Here is a 17,237-nt window from a genome sequence, read left to right on the forward strand (position 1 = left end):
CTCCTTCATGGTTTCAGTAATTTACTGGTCATTTGTGACTATTCAAAATCATTAGCTGAAAAAAATTGATTCAGAGCAAAAGGCGTGAATCTATACAATAAACTCAGAGTGTGTTGACCTTGCAGTGAGGCCAGGCATTGAATCCACAGGTTTAAATGTTAACATATAATTCAACCACACAACTCATTTACACTTAACCACAAATAAACCTCACGTGTAACAGAAGAAGTCTTTTTTTTCATTTACTCGAGTGATTTAAACTTGAAATTCATGATATTTGAACGTTTTCCAATCGCAGCAGCTGACAGAAACACAGATCTTCTCCGTGAGCAAACGAGAAATATAGATACGAGACGTATGTCAGCTTCTGACCAGCTCAGCCTGGACTCTGTGGTTATAGTGAAACTGTCAATTCAGTCCCGTTGAACAATTTCTTGTTGAGTGTGAAAGCTTCTCAAAAGGTCAGCATGATCTCTGGAGCCGCTCTGAAACAAGAGGTTCATGTGAGTAATAATCTCTTCAGATTTTCTTGTCTTTGATTCCATGAGCTACAGGGGAGGTCAAGGTGCTGAAGGCGGCGGCACCTCAGATGACACCGACGACAAAAAAAATTCAAGGCTGCGAAATTAAAAAGATAATTTTCTCTTTCCCCTCTGTGGAGATACTCACCGCGCTCCTCGCATTCACTGCTTTATGCGTCCGTGTAATGATGTTTTTGTGCATGATGTTTGTGACAATTTGCCCACGTTCCCTTCAGCGTAAACGGAGAAACACTTGGTCTCCCTCACACACACACACACACACACACACACACACACACACACACACTACCGGACGGAAGAATACTTTTAAGTGTTTTTCCGGGCGATGTAGCTTTCAGGCTTTCAGAGGTTTTTTGCAGAATTATCCAGCAATAAAACCTACGATGTATATATGCAAACACAGTTTCAGAGGTTAAGGACGAGAAGGTGGATGGTTCCAGCTGCACATCCTCCATTTCATACGGCAGCTGCAGGAGATTGGCTGAACTTCATGTGCACTTGATTTGCTTAAAACACAAGAGGAAAAAAAAGAAAGAAAAAAAACCTTGACAAGGTCTTGCCACCTCCGAAAAAGAAAAAGAAAAAGAAAAAGAAAATAAAGTCATCTGCTCCTCCACTCCTTCACTTTAAGGTTCACGGGCAATTTGTGAAGCTTCACAATGATTCTTCTTTTGAGCTTCTCTTCATTTCTGACCCTGACTGAATCAATCTCTTTCCTTTCACCAGGCGTTGTTGCAATGCATTCCTGAAGAAGCCGAATCGGTCGATCAGAGTTAGGACAAGTCAACGACAGTTGGAAAGAGTGACAGACAAAAAATGGGTTCGGGGAGGAAATTCTGCCCACATCTGACACATTATGCAAAGAGCTGTAATGTAGTTTGAAGTGGGAATCTTCTCCGAGTGGCATCATCCTGATTGCTTGCACTGTAATTTCACACAAATTGGAATCTTAGAAATTCAGTCCACGATTCCATTTAGAAAAATGGAATTGTTTTTTCTCACCCCACGTCAGGACCCGGTCCCGTCACGCTCTCCGATTTTTTTCATAAAACACAAGTAAAGAGTCTGCGGAACAGCAAGAAGAAGAAGAGAAGCTTTACCAAACCACAGCTTCCCGAACGAGATGAGTAAGTGGTTAATGGAGTGAATTTATACAACACTTATCGACCACTCTAAGTCCTTTACTGATATTTCCCTCCATTCACGTCGTGAGATGTGTTTCTATACCCAGCACTGTGTTTTCCAGTCATTTGAAGGTTCTTGCGCAAAGAAAAGAAAGGAATTCAACCACCTACCCTCCGATTAGTGGATGAGCCGCTCTGCTACCTGAGTGGAGGGTTCGCAGGGCTGAAAGGAGCAGTAAGCGATTTGGACAAAGCTTGTATCGCTCTCTTTGTTGTTGTTGATGATTTTACTGATCTGACCGGGCCGCTAACCCCGCGACCTCGGGTACGGGAGGCCGACGCCACGCTAACCACCAGGCAAAAAGCCCTGAGTAGTTTATTTACAAGAGTTTCCAGCGCCTGCACTGAGGCGGCACACATACAGAACCGACAGCTGGCGCACCGTGGGGACATATTAGATGAATTTTTACAAAAAGATTTTTGGGATTAAGATTGTTTACTGCCCCTTTAAGAGTCTACTGTCGCCCTCTGCTGGGCTGCAACGCTCGTCCAAACACAAACTGGCAGATTAGCCGAGATGAGTAGGAATCCAAAATTCCGATCAAGGCCAATGTATTAGTTTTTCCATGGGTTTCAGCTGCACCTCATAGTCTTCGTCCATGGACACGATGACAGGTGGACACTGGTCGCCGGATGGAGACTGCGAGGAGGAAAGCAGAAAATGATGGAAATAGCTCGTCAAGCGGAGCTCGCGTTACGATTACCTTGTTAAATGTTCCGAGGTCGAGGACACAAGGTTCACTCTGAACTCAAGAACAGTGGAACTAGATGTACACAAGGTTCTCAGTTACATTTAAAAAAGGAAACATGTGGCCTTTAATCAGTTAATGGGACCTCCAGTTGACATTCAAAGAAACACTTGATGAAATTAATCTAATGAGCGAGGACTCTTCAGATAATGGATCAGAACTAGGGCCCCGAGAACAACCACCACCCTCATAGTGCAATAAATGAATACATAAAAACATCCCTACCTGCGAAAGTATGGCAATTTGTCAAAAGGGACAGATTATACATTGTAGTGTAAATGGTCCATTAGAGCTTTTAAAGGGCGGCGCTGCCTTTCCCATCGGGCCGCCTGCTATGAGCAATAATAAGTTGTGTTTTTTTTCATCTTGACATTTTTCGCTTAGTTTGAAAAATGACAAGAGGACGATCAAAATGTGAGGGAGGGAAAGTTTGGTCATTTGCAATGCACTTTGTCTCAGGGTGGACCATTCACACTTTTACTTTATCTCTGACATTTTCCTTTTTGTAAATGTCCAACACATGCAGCTTTGCCTTGTTTAAAGTCAGGAAATACAGTGTCTTAATCTCTGTGTCCATGTTTAATCTTATATAAACTTCACCTTAACGACATTAACCATCTCACCAGACAGAGGAAGCCACGTTTTCGGTGCAGTTTCACGAATGCAATACTCAGATTTTAAAAAAACATTCCAGCGTTGTGGTTTAATACCAAGCACCAACCAACAAAAAACATATCCAACCATATACATACTGTATGTATATATACATATACATGCACACTCCCATTCACGCATTAATTTCCTCAGTTCATCCTTTACCTTCCAGGCCAGTTTTTGCCCTTTAGGATTTAAAATGGTCGTTTCTGAAGCACTGACGCTTCTCTTTCGTCCTAAATGTCTTTGTTTTGACTTTAAAACCAGCAGATCGAGAACCTTCAGTCGAGCACGCACGCTTGTTATCTTTTTAATGACAGATTAACCATAGTGAAGTGGAGTCACTCCTGACGGTCGCTGAGAGCCCAAACAAAGTGGTAGAATTTCTTCACTTTCTTCCACCATCGACTCCGTTGCACCGAGAGACAGAAACACAATCGACCTTCTCTATCGACGAGCAGCAGGGATTCCACAGCGTGGACCGTCGACACAGCAGGGCGGGAAAAAGCCTCTTTCATCAAAGGTTCTGAAGGAGGCTAAGGGTCGGTGTCTCGTCCTCTAACCTCCTGAGAGATGAGGATGAAGTATTCACGTGATAATAACCAGAGCGACCAGAGTCGGAACACAGACGTGAAGACATGTTGGTTTCATGTTGGTATGAAAATACGTGACTTATTTAATGTCATAAAATATTGGGATGTGTCGAATGTTTAGCAAATAATTTAAAATTTTGTAAATAAACAAAAAGAACCAACCATGAACATTGATGTATTCAATTGACATATTCGAAAAGGAGTGGGAAGAAGTATAAGTTATTTGATCCCACCCCTTCTCCATAATTAGAAATATTCTATCATTTATAAATGTTTTTGGAACGAGAGGGTCAAGTGTCACGAAATGTGGGCTGAACGGGCCTCAGGAAATTGTGTTAAAAGAACACGAAGTAGGAAGAGATGGAGACGAAACGGGAAACATAAGTAGTGGAGTAGGAATATAAAGCATCATAAAATGGAAATACTCATAACCAGGTAATGACAAATATACATATGCTGCTGTATTATATTTCACGTTGTGTCCAAACTAGAGAACCAGAGCTTTTCTTTCTTTCTTTCTTTTACTCTGTTCTTCAGCCATGTTTGACTGTTCTGCTCATTATAGAGAAAACCAGTTATGATCCAGCTTTGATTCCAAAAGCATGTTGATGACATCAAAACTGTCAGCTTCATAGAAGAGAAGAGAAAAACAGTACAACGAAATTAGAGGTGCTACTTGTGAATTACAGTGCAATTCGTAAAAACGCAAGTTTAAAATACACATTTCTGATTGTTTTATTTATAACCTCTTATATTACATTATCAGACTTGAACGCAGCGACAGTCCAGGTCTGCTGTACGACGACTTCTCTCCGTCCCCGTTTGCCTTATTAGCATTTTTCCTAATAGGTCTTCCATTATGCAAAAAAATGGATTTTCAAGTACTCCCAAATATATACCGGTTGTGTCGTTGCAGGGAAAAAATGAGCTTTTCACTTTGCCCAACACATTAGGGGAAAAGAAGAGAGCTGAATTGCTCCCACCTGAATCCTGACCGCCAGTCATGATGCACCCATGGCTTCATAGTTTCATACGGAGCCTCAGATCTTATCTGTGAGCTCAGACGCTGTGTGTGTGTGTGTGTGTGTGTGTGTGTGTGTGTGTGTGTGTGTGCTCGGAGTTTAAAAGCTTTCGAATGTGTGATGAGTTTGTCTGTTTGTGTATCAAAAAGAGATTCTTCATAGTCTGGATTACATTGGTCGTGACAACAGGTGACACGCCATTTGAGGCCCTATGTACCCAACCCATTATGTAAATATTGTACAGTGTGTTTAAATAGCCCATTACCTCTAAAGTTATTTTATTTTAAGTGCTCACAATTTATAAAGGTTATGAAGTTATATAAACTAGTACTGAATATGCACATGTTTCACTGTAACCTCCATTTTGTAATCACCAGAGGTGGACAGATATCAGGCTCTAGTTATTAAAATAGGGGTTTTCTTCCTTCGTTCTTTAATGAAATCATTACAGCACAAGCACAAAAAACGCCTCTGATTACATTAAAATTCAATTCGTTGTCATAGTAACAATAATTAATTTAGGTTCAGGCACAGAAATTAGCTTTTTTTTTATTGAAAAAAAATTGTATTTGATTTTTGCTTTGGTGCTTTTTAATCGTCAGCGATGCAGGATAATGCCGTGCACTTATGATCCCCACACTCCAGTGGCAAATAATTTGCACCCGACTGTGGCTCATAGCTTGTGTATTTTTAATTTTTTTTGTGGAAATTAAAAATAATAAGCAGGGGCTCTCCGGAACAATTTACTCTTTTGATTCCACATAATGTTATCTCTATTGTTTCTCACAGCCTCCTGCTAAACAAGGGGACCACAAAGGCTTGGAGATAGCAGAGCATGAATCCATGAATACTGAATAAATCAGCACATAGAGGCTCCAGCGGTGAGTGACCCGCATGCCAATGGCACAGCACACAGAGCAGCAGGAGGACGGGGGGGGGGGGGGGGGGGGGGGCATGGGCAGCTGCTGTCAAGTGGACGAGGCAGGTTCATGCGCTCGACGACCTCCCCGCTGGACTGTTTGGCTTCCTGAGCCGCTTCAAGGCTTCAAATCTCATTCCACTCCGCCTGACGGCGTCGCGCCTTCTGCAGCGATCGCGTTAGGGACAGTTGTTTAAGAGGGCATTTTTCGTGTGCAGTCAGTTGAATATCATGTCGACTCGACTGCCGGGGTAGAAAGCTTCACCCGCGGCCATGTCGTGTCCACTTATTGCCTCGCATGCTTCGAATGCCGAGCGTTTCATTTAAAAAGAAAGTGCAAGAATATGATTGTTATAATTGGCTGTGCGCTCGCTGTACGTTCGGTTTGGTCATTGAGCTGCAGCCCTTTGGGAACCAGACACATCAGCTCTTGGTGAAGTAATGACTGACTCGTTGGTCTCATTGTGTCGCCGCAGGTGTTGAACCACTGTGAATCCATTCGTGCACCAGCTTTACTGTCGTCTCACAACATCTAGACCCATCAAGAGTTCAATATGCCTTTCTTTGATAACGATGTGGTTGGTGTCTGTTCCAAAAATATTCGTGCTATGACTGAAGTGAAGGCTTCAAGGATGAATTGTCACATACGAGATGAGTCATCGGGGCATTTGCGATTACTGAGAAACAAGACAATTCCGACTCGGACCGTCTCGTGGACTCTTTGTTCACGATCTCGTGGGCGTTGTTCTTCGCCGCTCGCGAACACATGGCTCTCTCATCGGTGGCCTCAGCTTTTATGTTTGTTTCTTTTTGTATCTCTCCGATGCAGAGACGTGAGTGGAGGAGTCTTAAGGACTCTGTGGTTTTCTAAGGAGAGAAAAACAAGAACCCTGGACACTCTCGGGTTATATTTGATGACAACTGGGATGTGTGGTCGTTGCCATGGTGCCCACTGACTTGCCGCTTCGTCAAACACACACACACACACACACACACACACACCAGGGTACAGGAAACTATACGGCTGCACAATAAGCAGTTGTGAAAATCACCACACGGTGATGTTTTACAGCTACACAATGTATTTTCCGCTGCCTTGTTGCGTGCAAATGGCTCAGTAAATGATAATAGGAAATTATAATTCCGCTGGCATTTTCTGCTCTCAATGTGACACATAGGAACTAGGGACACCTTAAATGCATTTTTAATAATGAAGAGTTAATTGATCTCCGCAGAGAGGACCTGACATGGAAGTAGATTCCAGCATTATGTTTTCCGTGGCTGACGAGACGAGAGTCAACACAGACTGATTCAACGCATGCAGCTCTGTGCACTAATCCCCTGGAGGCCGGCGTGATCAGGTCGGACGCAGCCAGTGTGAGTCAGAAGTGAAGCTGTGCTGAAAAGGCCACATGCACAGAGACCACACAAGAGACATGGATCCCCCCCCCCCCCCCCCCCCCCCCCCCCCCCCAGTCTGAGGAGCAGAGAGATGAAACATTACATGAAAAAAAAAACCTTAAGCAAAGGACGGAATACAATTTAGGATATGCAATATGAATTAAACACATGACATGGATAGTCCAAGACGACACGTTCAACCTACAGTGGCATATTTTAACCCAATAACTACAATTCTTGCGTGTTGCCACTACATCGACGTTTGCAAGGATCAACTCATAAAGCACAAAAAATAAATATTACTATTTGGGTGTGATGACTGCCCTCAATATTATATTAAACAAATGTCATTTTTTCTAACCCTGAATCTGGGCTGTTAAAATCCTGTACTGGAGTTGGAGGTCAAAATAAATCGTCTGTGCTCATATGGAGTGAATAACTTGCTCCATCACAAACATGAATCATATTTTGCCACATATTTTATTTTTTCTAAAGATTCTTCTAAAAGTGCATGGTACTGACTGTTAATTTAAAAAAATATTTTTTCACCTGTGCAAGGACGGAAACATTGAGGACTTTGTGTGGTCACGATTTCAGTGTTGGCTCGTATTGAATATGTTTTATCATCTATTGAAAATTTATTTGTGAACAGGATTTTACCGGAAACTCTATGTCATCCCTACAGTAACACGAAATCACCAACAAACAAAGGGACAGTAACTGCAACAAAAACAACAACAACAACATTTGTTTGGCAAATGTTTTTCATGCAAAGAACATTTTCAAAAGAAGAACATAGGTAGTCAGGATATTAATGCTGGTGATCATCATTCATATCCACACAACCTTTGTGTTCATGATTAAATTCTTTACTACTGCACACAATTGCTGACAAGAACATAAAGTCCTTCACAGATCTAGCCTCCTCAATTGCTTCCAATGTTCACCAGATTGATGGATTTAACTTTGAAATGTAGAAAATGTTCTGGAGTGTGTGGCTGCACCCAGACGGGCTGACAGACTGGGATGGAGGCAAGGAAAAGACTTTAATGAGGATCGAATCAAATTTGGAATAAATTATAGTTCATTTGTCTCGCTGATGCTCCCGCAGCCGCATTAGACCTGCACCACGCACGAGTCTGGTTCCCAGAGATATGAATGTTTTGTTTACTTCAGTTTAAATTATTCACCAGGCATCGAAAAAAAACAACAACCAAGTGGGAACTTTCTCTCGCCGACAAACTCGTCCGGTCTCACATCAGGGAAGAAGCTGTGCTTCATTTCCTCTTTGCACATCAGGTTTTTGTAAAAAAAAAAGAAAATCCCATATTCTGCAGTTGTATGTATGTTGAATGTATTTTTGTCAGCGATATTTAGAACTGTATTTACCTGTATACCTGTATTTTTTTTATTTCTCATTTCAGTCCGTTTGTTTGTGAGTGTAAGGTTGTTTTCATATGTGAATTTGTGTAAAAGGTTCAAGTCCCTGGAGCAACAGCTGACAAACTGGTGCCGAGAAAGTGTTCTGACTTACTGAAGTCACTTCGCAGCAGGGCTTTACAGAGAAAGCAGAGAGCGATACCTTTTATTTATGTATTCATTTATTCACTTTTTGGCACACATGACTCAAACTCCAGGCAAAGCTTTGAACAGAAAGTGGCACAACCCGTTTACATCTGTGTTCTTGTGCATTTCATGAGCTCAGAAACGCACTTTCAAGTTTAAAAAGGCATGAATAAATAAGGCAATATTGAAAATAGCATTTACCTACATAGTATTCTTTTTTTAAATAAGAGGAAATGGTTTCTCTTTACATCACAGTGCGACATCATTAAGGCAAGGATAGACAGCAACGAGTTACACGACACAAAATCCGCCCTGTTACATGAACATGATGAAAAATAAATCTCTACACATTCGCACTGTACATGCTGAGAGCGTGAACAAGCCACATGTGCAAATTGACACAAATCACAGTACAAACCGCACAAACAGTCCACAAGAGCTGTAATTGGATACCTTGATTGCGCTCTGACTGTTTCATCAGGTGTGCTTGTGCTTTTTGCTCACGGGGAATGTTGCGTAATATCAAACTCTGCAGGGGGGGTTGGAATCTCGGGTTTTCAAAAAAAACACGCCTTCACTATCGGGTATAAAATATCCATCGTTGAAACCGTGTATACACACGAGAAGAAGAGTCCTGGGCCCCCGTTTGTCTTTTGGTACAAATAAACATCGAGACCAGAAATACTCACAATAATAAAGTGACATGCTTTGTGCCTGAGAAATACACTGACCCACATGATTTATTTTACAATGTATCACCCTGTAGCCGAGACAACCGTCAGGAAACGTCTTGTGTAAACATCAGAAGTCCTTGTCTAGTTAGTATGTGGTGACATGGGGAACGGCAGAGAGGCAAAAAACACAATGTGGTGCTGTTGGTGGGGTCTTTTCCCAGATTCAATCTAGTCTGATCGTTTGTGCTTTGATCCATTTGGAACAGCTTGAAAAATTGCACCTTTTCTCTACAAAATGGTCAAAGGAAACGAGCCGCGACCCTTTATAGATTCCTACATTCACAATATGGTAAAACAGCATCTTAAATGCCATCGGAGGAGAACGTTCCCTGCATTTGTTCCTCATCTCTGCCGTCATGATCGGCATGGTAATACATCAGGGAAATGAGTGGGCTCTGACCTCATTCGAATATCAAGTGAAATGTAAATGTTACGCGTGTTTTTCTTTTACATTTATTGTAACGCCGAACAAAGGGAATATACACTTTATATAGACACACCAGAACTTTGTTAGGAGCTCCCAATGGCACGTTTACACCAAACATGATGCCAATTACATAAAAAAGGTCACATAGAAATTCCCTTCACTTGGCCCGAGTTGAAACATTTGAACTCGAGTGAAACATTCGTGCGACGCTTTGTTTGCGAAAGCCAAGTAGTGTCAAGACCCCCCCACCCCCCCCACGTCCTGACATTGGATCAGAAATGGAGGATAAAACTCGAGCTTTTGTAGTTGCAATTTGTACCATGACCCGTCTGCCCTTTTCAGATTTACATTCCACAGTTCATGTAACGCAGCGAGAAAATTCGCTTCACGTTTGGCACAACACTCCTGCTCGTTAATGCAATCATCCAATCAGCCAATCAGCCAATCGCGTGGCAGCAGTGCAAACGTTAACAACCCTGCAGCTTCCGATACAGGCGCGTCAGTGAGTGTGATCGGCTCAGTGAATTTGACCGTGACGGGCTGGTTTGAGTGTTTTTACTCAGAATGGTGTTAAAAGACAGAGCATATCTGCAATGTGTTACTGGCCGTGTTTGTCCCTTTAGAGCCACAGTTTACCATCTTCTAATGGCCACTTTCCATGGCTTTGCGTCCATGACAGTGAGTTGGGTGAACGCCACCAGACGTGGATCCTTCAGGATGTGGTAGAACGGGAGACGGTGCAGCTGATCATCCTGCAGAAACGACGCGATGCAGTCGACCTGGAGCAGACGGTCAAAGGAAAGTTGTTGTGGGATCCAAGAACCAAGGCTACTACCCAGTGTTCGTGTAGCCTTCCTGATAAAGTGCTTCACCGAGTGAATGTCAGGGATAAACAATATCGTTTCTTGCCGTGTGGAGAAAATACTCTCAGGGTTAAGAGGAGGATTACACTCTCCAACGTGGAGGTAGTTTGTCATATACCCTGTTAATCTCTGCGTTACATACAATCAGTCTGCCGGACAGAACTCATGCACCGTGGAATTTAGGTTCTACGTTACATCGGCTGTGAAATTAAGAACCGTAATCCCAATCGATGAAACACACCGTCAAGGTAATAATAGAATAGATTTCTTTAACGGTGAACAATCGATAAAATGAAGGTCGTAGAATCAGTGAGATGAACCACGGTTGTTTTTCTTCAAATTGCACTTTGAGAGTGACGTCTACTACAAAACAGGAAAGCATCTGTCTACAGAGCAACGCTCCGTGTTACAGGGCGTTTTATTTAAACCTACCTCTCCAGCAACCTGACGCCAGAGGCAAACGCCTCGCTCATCAATCATTTACAGGCGACTGCGAGAGCAGTGATTGCTGCTCAAATCATCAAAGTCCTCGTCGGCGCAACTTTCATTTAAATTGCAGATTGTGGCCGTCAAGGTCGTGGCTCCGCCTGACGCCTCCCAGGCGGCTCACACACAGAAGAGAGCCTGAGAGCAGCAGAAAATCTCCTTGAAGGTTTTCCTCATTTCTTGGCTGCGAAAGGCGTAGATGATGGGGTCGATGACGGAGTTGCACATGATGAGGATGAGGTACATGTTGAAGTGGGACATGAAGCAGGTGCAGTAGGGGTTCCGGGGGCAGGAGATCATGAGGATGAGGTGGAGGAAAAACGGCGCCCAGCACACCACAAACACCCCGAGGAGGATGGTGAGGGTGATGGCGCCCTTCATGTTGGCCCGCTGATGGATGGGCGCGTTGCCCGGCAGCGCCGCGATCCGCTTCATGTGCAGACGCGCCAGCAGGAACATGTGCACGTACAGCGACACCATGAGCACCAGCATGGTGAAGAACATGGTGATGAGGCAGATGAGCACCGTGGTGCTCTCCGAGTAGATGATGAACAGGATGCCGGACACGGTGCAGCACGTCCAGATGCCGCCGATGACCAGCATCGCCCGCCGCAGGGTGACGATGTTGTGGTAGCGCAGCGCGTAGAAGATGGTGATGTAGCGGTCGACGGCGATGGCCAGCAGGCTGCAGATCGACGCCAGCAGCGAGCTGCAGATCATGGAGTCAAACACGTTGTCCATGCTCTTGATCAGCGTGACGGGGATGGTCAGGCTGCCGCCGTTGATGAGCGCTATGACGATAGTCTCCGAGGCGTTGGAGACGCTGACGAGCATGTCGGCGACGGCGAGGCTGCAGATGAAGAAGTACATCGGCGAGTGGAGGTTCTTGTTCTTGATTATGGCGCCGACGACCAGGATGTTCTCCAGCAGGCTGACGATGCCCAGGGTGAGGAAGACCTCCGTGGAAATCAGCAGCTGTTCGTAGCATCCTGCGGACGAGTCCTTGTCGTCGGGCGACAAGTCTTCGTCGAGCGGCGGCGTGGCCGTGGTCTGGCTCCAGTTGTGGAAGCCATGGATCAGTCCAAACTGTTCCGTGGTGTTCATAATGCCTCCGGTGCTCCTCGTCATTTGTCCATCTGGTCTCAACGTGTGCAGCTTTCAATCATCCTCATAATCTGGAGGACAACCTCAGTGTCCTCAAAGGGGAACGGGAGATCCTCTTCCGTCTTTTCTTTCTTCAAATATAATCCTGCCGCTCTCCTCTCCTCTCTCTCAAAGACTGCGCTGTGAGAACTCAAGAGGAAACGCCCCAACTTGAAAGTCCTGACAAATGGAAGGAGTGAAGCAGAAAAGGTGCACGAAGGCAGGAACTTGGTCGAGTCTAATTGAGAGTGAGCAGGAACATGAGCAGAGCTGAGCAGCAGCTCGCTGTGCCAACGCAGGCAGAGCATCACTTTACAAGCAACTGCGGTTTTCTCTCTCTCTCTCCTCTGTTGTACCACACACACACACACACACACACACACACCCCTCTGGTCGTCCGCCCTATCGACAGCCCGATGAGGGAGGAGGAGCAGTTTGGTTGGATGCACGAGAACGAGCAGATTTTAAAATGAATGGATTTCAAAAACATGCTGTAATGAATCAAAGGCAAACGCGAACTCAAACATGAATGGGTACATGGAATAAAAAATAGTTAGACATAGTTTGAACCCAACAGTAAAAACATCATGCATACTAAACAAACATTTTATTTTATTATTGAATGTAATCATAATGTAATGTTTGAGAATTTTTATAATGACTGAAAGCTGCATTCGTTCGATTATTTTGACACTAGGGGGCAGATGTTCCCCACCACGGTTTTATTTCAGCTAACACGTATTTAGCATATTGAAGCTATTGCTGGTTGTTATTACCCAATTGGATTATTACAACCCAAACGTTTACATCCCATTTATGTATTTCATATGTATGTACGTGTGGAATGAACAAATCAAACGTGAGCAAGCAGTTTTGAGCGTTGAAAGTCCCAACGCTCGCTCTCGTTTGAGCGTCCTGGGGAAAATAATCTTGTAATTTCTCGTATGTAACAGATTGCAGAGATTAATCACGTTCGGTGGAAGGAAAGTCGCGCTATGGTAATTATCTTTTTGATATGGGATAATTATGAGGGAATAATTGGTGCTACAGGTCATTGCCTTAAATTTGTGTTGTGGATACATACAATTTAATCTGCAGCGATCGTTGTTACACTATCCACATGGTGATTTTCATCATTTATTAATTGAAAAAGATGCTAAAGGGGAAAAAAAGTAGGTCAGGTCGGATAGTCAGTCGTAATACGATAATCCGCCTGAAGTATAACCTCAATTATTATGCAGTCATTATGTCCTAGGGTGACTGAAGATTATTTCGAGGAAAAAGATTATTTTCTACTCAGATCTGATGCGATGGTAAAATGAAGTGGACAGTGCTGCAGATGGAAAAAAGACATAGTAACAGGTGACTCATATCTTGGAAGGGATCTGGATCCAGGATGAGGGCAAAACTAGACATTTCAAGTCGTTTCTTCGAACTTGAGTCATATCTTCTCAAATACATAATTTTTTGAGATGGTGAGATGGAGATGAGAATGTATGTTTTGGTGGTAAGCAGCGTAGAGGTGGGTGTTCTGGTTTTCTCTTCTCTCCTTTACAACTTTGGTTCAAAACACTTTCTTCTTTCCCTCTTGAACATTGATCTTACCTCCGACTAGAGGACGAAGGATAATGTGCACCGACACACTCAGCCACAGAGGAGCGAGATATTTTTTACATTTTGCAGGCACATTAACACGAAATCCATTAATCAGCCCGAGAGCAGGCACCAAGTACGAAGAGCTGTTTTCCAGGCTGTCAAACAAGAAGTGGGTAACAAAGATGACGCCGCCATTCACCCACAAGGACAAAATGTTTACAGGGACGTTCAGACCGAGGAGGGAACTACGGGCCGGAAGGGGAAAGTGAGCGAAGGGCAACAGAACAGTATGAGGCCAGAGAATGTTCTTTCTTGTGGAGTTGGAGAAAAGACCACTGTGACTTTGTGTTGCGTTGTGCCCGGACGGACTTCTTGTCGCAGTTACTGTTGAAAGGTCACTGAATTCATTTTTAACCTCTTCTAAAATAGCTGCGTGTATTTTTTACTGTGATTGTTTTCGAAATGTGCTGTTTCATGAACCGTAATATGTCACATGAGCTGCGTCAGGCTCACGTGCCCGAGGCGGCGGGCTGGAACCTCGACCAGTGCAGTGAAAACATCAAGAACAACAGAGGGAGAAACAAGCTTTCTCCAAAATCACTCACTGCCCCTCGAGGTGTGTAAGTATGAGACCCATCACTGTGTCCAGCCCATTCAAATTATGAGTAAGAAACAGAGCTGCAAAAAGTATAAAGACGTAGGAGTCACTGATTACAACTCGCTCTTAAACAAGGCTGTTTGTCTTCTTCATACCTCAAGACCTTTTCAAAGCTGTTGCCATGGCAAAAGATCTGGAACTAGTGAGTGGGGGGGGGGCCAAAAACCACTTTTTGGACGGCCTTCTATGATAATGACGACCTTCTTCATATGCTGCCACATATTTCCCTGAGGTGTGAAGTTTTCTCTCGTACAACAAAGAGAAGAGGAGACATCTCTCACAGTGACATCAGAGCGGGCGCGAGGGGAGGAATCACTAACGCAGCCCATTGTTGAGTCAGCGGGGGCGTAGCATTGCGACCTTGCGAGCGCTTTCAAGCACCTGAGGCCTTCACTCGGCTGAATGCTGTCGAGCACGTGAATGCACAGTGTCCGTCCTCGCCGCGGGCCTGGTGTTACTGGGAGAAGTTGGTATAAGTGTGTAGTTGACAGAGAGGACGTAGGACTGAGTTGGACTGTTCGCGATCATGATGTGAGGCCAAATCTACTGGATCGCCCCCTGGTGGCACGAACCACCTCCCCCTCCATGTTAGCAGAGGGGAGCAAACTACGAGTAGACGTCAAATAAACTTTTCTCAAAGATTGTTTCTGTCACTTTAGGTCGTTCTTATCACCACACGATAATTCCTGTTCATTTTCGGGTAAGTTTGGTTCGATTGAGTTATTTAATGTCAGAAAAACAAACAGACGTTATGATTAACAGCTGAGACTGACTAGGTCATAGTTACTAAATTATTTTCTCATCATTTTTTCTCATCTCTTTGAGTATTTTATCATTTTACCAGCCGTTGGCGTTTGCTCATCTCACACATTATGATAACATTTGCTCAGTTCCTGTTACTTATTGCTTTGCTCCGTGCGTGGGTTTGGTTTTATTTGCTTTTAATCTGAGAAGCACTTTTTGTTTCATTGTTTGTACGAAGAGACCGACTGGTGGATTGTACTTTTTATATTTCTACGAACGTTCTGCAGCTCTGAAATGAATGATGTTCTTTCCTGCCATTTAATTCCGTACATGGTGCGTTCACAGCAAACACGATGCAAATTTCTCGGCTAAATGAGACGACATACGAAGTCTTCGCAAAGACGCGCGTGGTGAAACATTTGAACTGGAGCGAAATAATTGCGCGTATGTCGCGAAAGCCAATTATCGTTTGAGACGTCTCAAACGATAATTGGCAACAGCTTTGAAAAGGTCTTGAGGTATCAAGACGACAAACAGCCTTGACTGAACATTTGCGAGCTATTTGCAAGGTGCTGCTGCTCAAACGTTTCCATATCCTGCTGCTGCTGGAGTGAATTAGAGCTGTTTTTTCTCTCTGCAACACACAGCTTTGACTCACCGGCAGGAAATCAGGCTTCATTAAGGAGAGGGGCACAAAAACACTGACGCACATCTGCACAGGCAGCGTGGATACACCGAATGTAGAAATTGGTCAGTTTGACTTGTAGGACACACACACACACACACACACACACACACACTGGGAAAAATACAAGCGGCGATGGGTCAAATTGGCCTCAGTTTTGCAGCTGGGCAGCTCCTTATCAGAGGAGAGTGGATGAAGCGACGCTCTGCATAACAAGCTTTTACATTACATAAGGAGAATTTATGACCCTGGTGGAGGTTTGGTCACCGCCGCGCACCAACTGAATCGTACAATGCATGTCACAATGTCAAACAGGCCTTTTGTAATCCGGCATTTTCTCCCAGGATTCAATGCAAAGACTTTCAAATGTAAAGCCTCTAAAGTACCCGGAAGGGGCGTACAGCAGCAAAGTATCCCTAATTAAAAATGAAAGTGATTCATTTAGGCTCATTATCAGGTTAATTCCTGCTAACAGACCCATTACTGCAGAACGAGTCTCTTCCTGACTCCAGTTATCTCGTCGTGCGCCGCCGAATACAGATGAGGAGCTGCGTCAGGATGTCAGCAGGAATTCACAGGGATGATGAGGTGCTGCGATTTTACCAAAGGTTTTGTTTCTGTCAGTGGCAGATGATGTAGCATCCGTCACACGAGGGCCGACAAACCAAATCTAGGCAATATGTGTATGACTTAGATCTATAACTTTGTGTGTATACAGAGACTTTATTAGTAGAAACAGTTAAGGTTGGTATCGGGGGTTCAAAAGAAGAACACGGACGCAAAAATTAAAAAAAATATCAAAAGTGATGTGAAAATATAACTAACCCTGCGTTCCATTATAGCTCGGAGCTCGGAGCTCGGGGTGGCGACCTCCCAACAGTGAATTCCAGGCGTTCCGGTTGCAATTTGTGACTCGGAGTTCAGAGATCACACTGGAACCATATATCGACTTCCGACGTATAATGGAGCGCAGGGTAAGTAGTGGTAGTGCATGCATGTGGTGTCGGCATAAATCGGAAAAAAAAGTTTCTGACTGGGAAAATTGACATGAACACACTAAGAAACTTGGCAGTTTTGTGTTCCCATTGAATTTGTGATGAGGCATTAAGTTGCAATATCAGTTGCTGACCTAGATTAGTTAGAAAAATATTACACATTCATTTAGAAATGCAGTCAAATACTGCATGTGTTTGTCACCTACGTACACATTTCTGACACTGATGCATGTGGAACATTTATCCTTTGTTCACAAAGTATGTTCAACTCGGTGC

At 43.8% G+C, this 17,237-nt stretch overlaps 2 protein-coding genes across 4 annotated transcripts in view; both read right to left on the reverse strand.

Moving 5' to 3' along the window:
- Positions 1 to 17,237, reverse strand: part of drosha (drosha ribonuclease III) — a 184,386-nt gene that overhangs the window by 75,024 nt on the left and 92,125 nt on the right. The gene's annotated exons all lie outside the window — the stretch shown is intronic.
- On the reverse strand, positions 8,449 to 12,756 carry mc4r (melanocortin 4 receptor). The gene has a single exon (XM_047329706.1). The coding sequence runs from the start codon at positions 12,266 to 12,268 to the stop codon at positions 11,261 to 11,263; it is 1,008 nt and encodes a 335-aa protein (XP_047185662.1). The 5' UTR covers positions 12,269 to 12,756; the 3' UTR covers positions 8,449 to 11,260.

Source organism: Scophthalmus maximus, chromosome 21, assembly GCF_022379125.1.
Source record: "Scophthalmus maximus strain ysfricsl-2021 chromosome 21, ASM2237912v1, whole genome shotgun sequence".
In the NCBI taxonomy this organism is placed as follows: Eukaryota; Metazoa; Chordata; class Actinopteri; order Pleuronectiformes; family Scophthalmidae; genus Scophthalmus; species Scophthalmus maximus.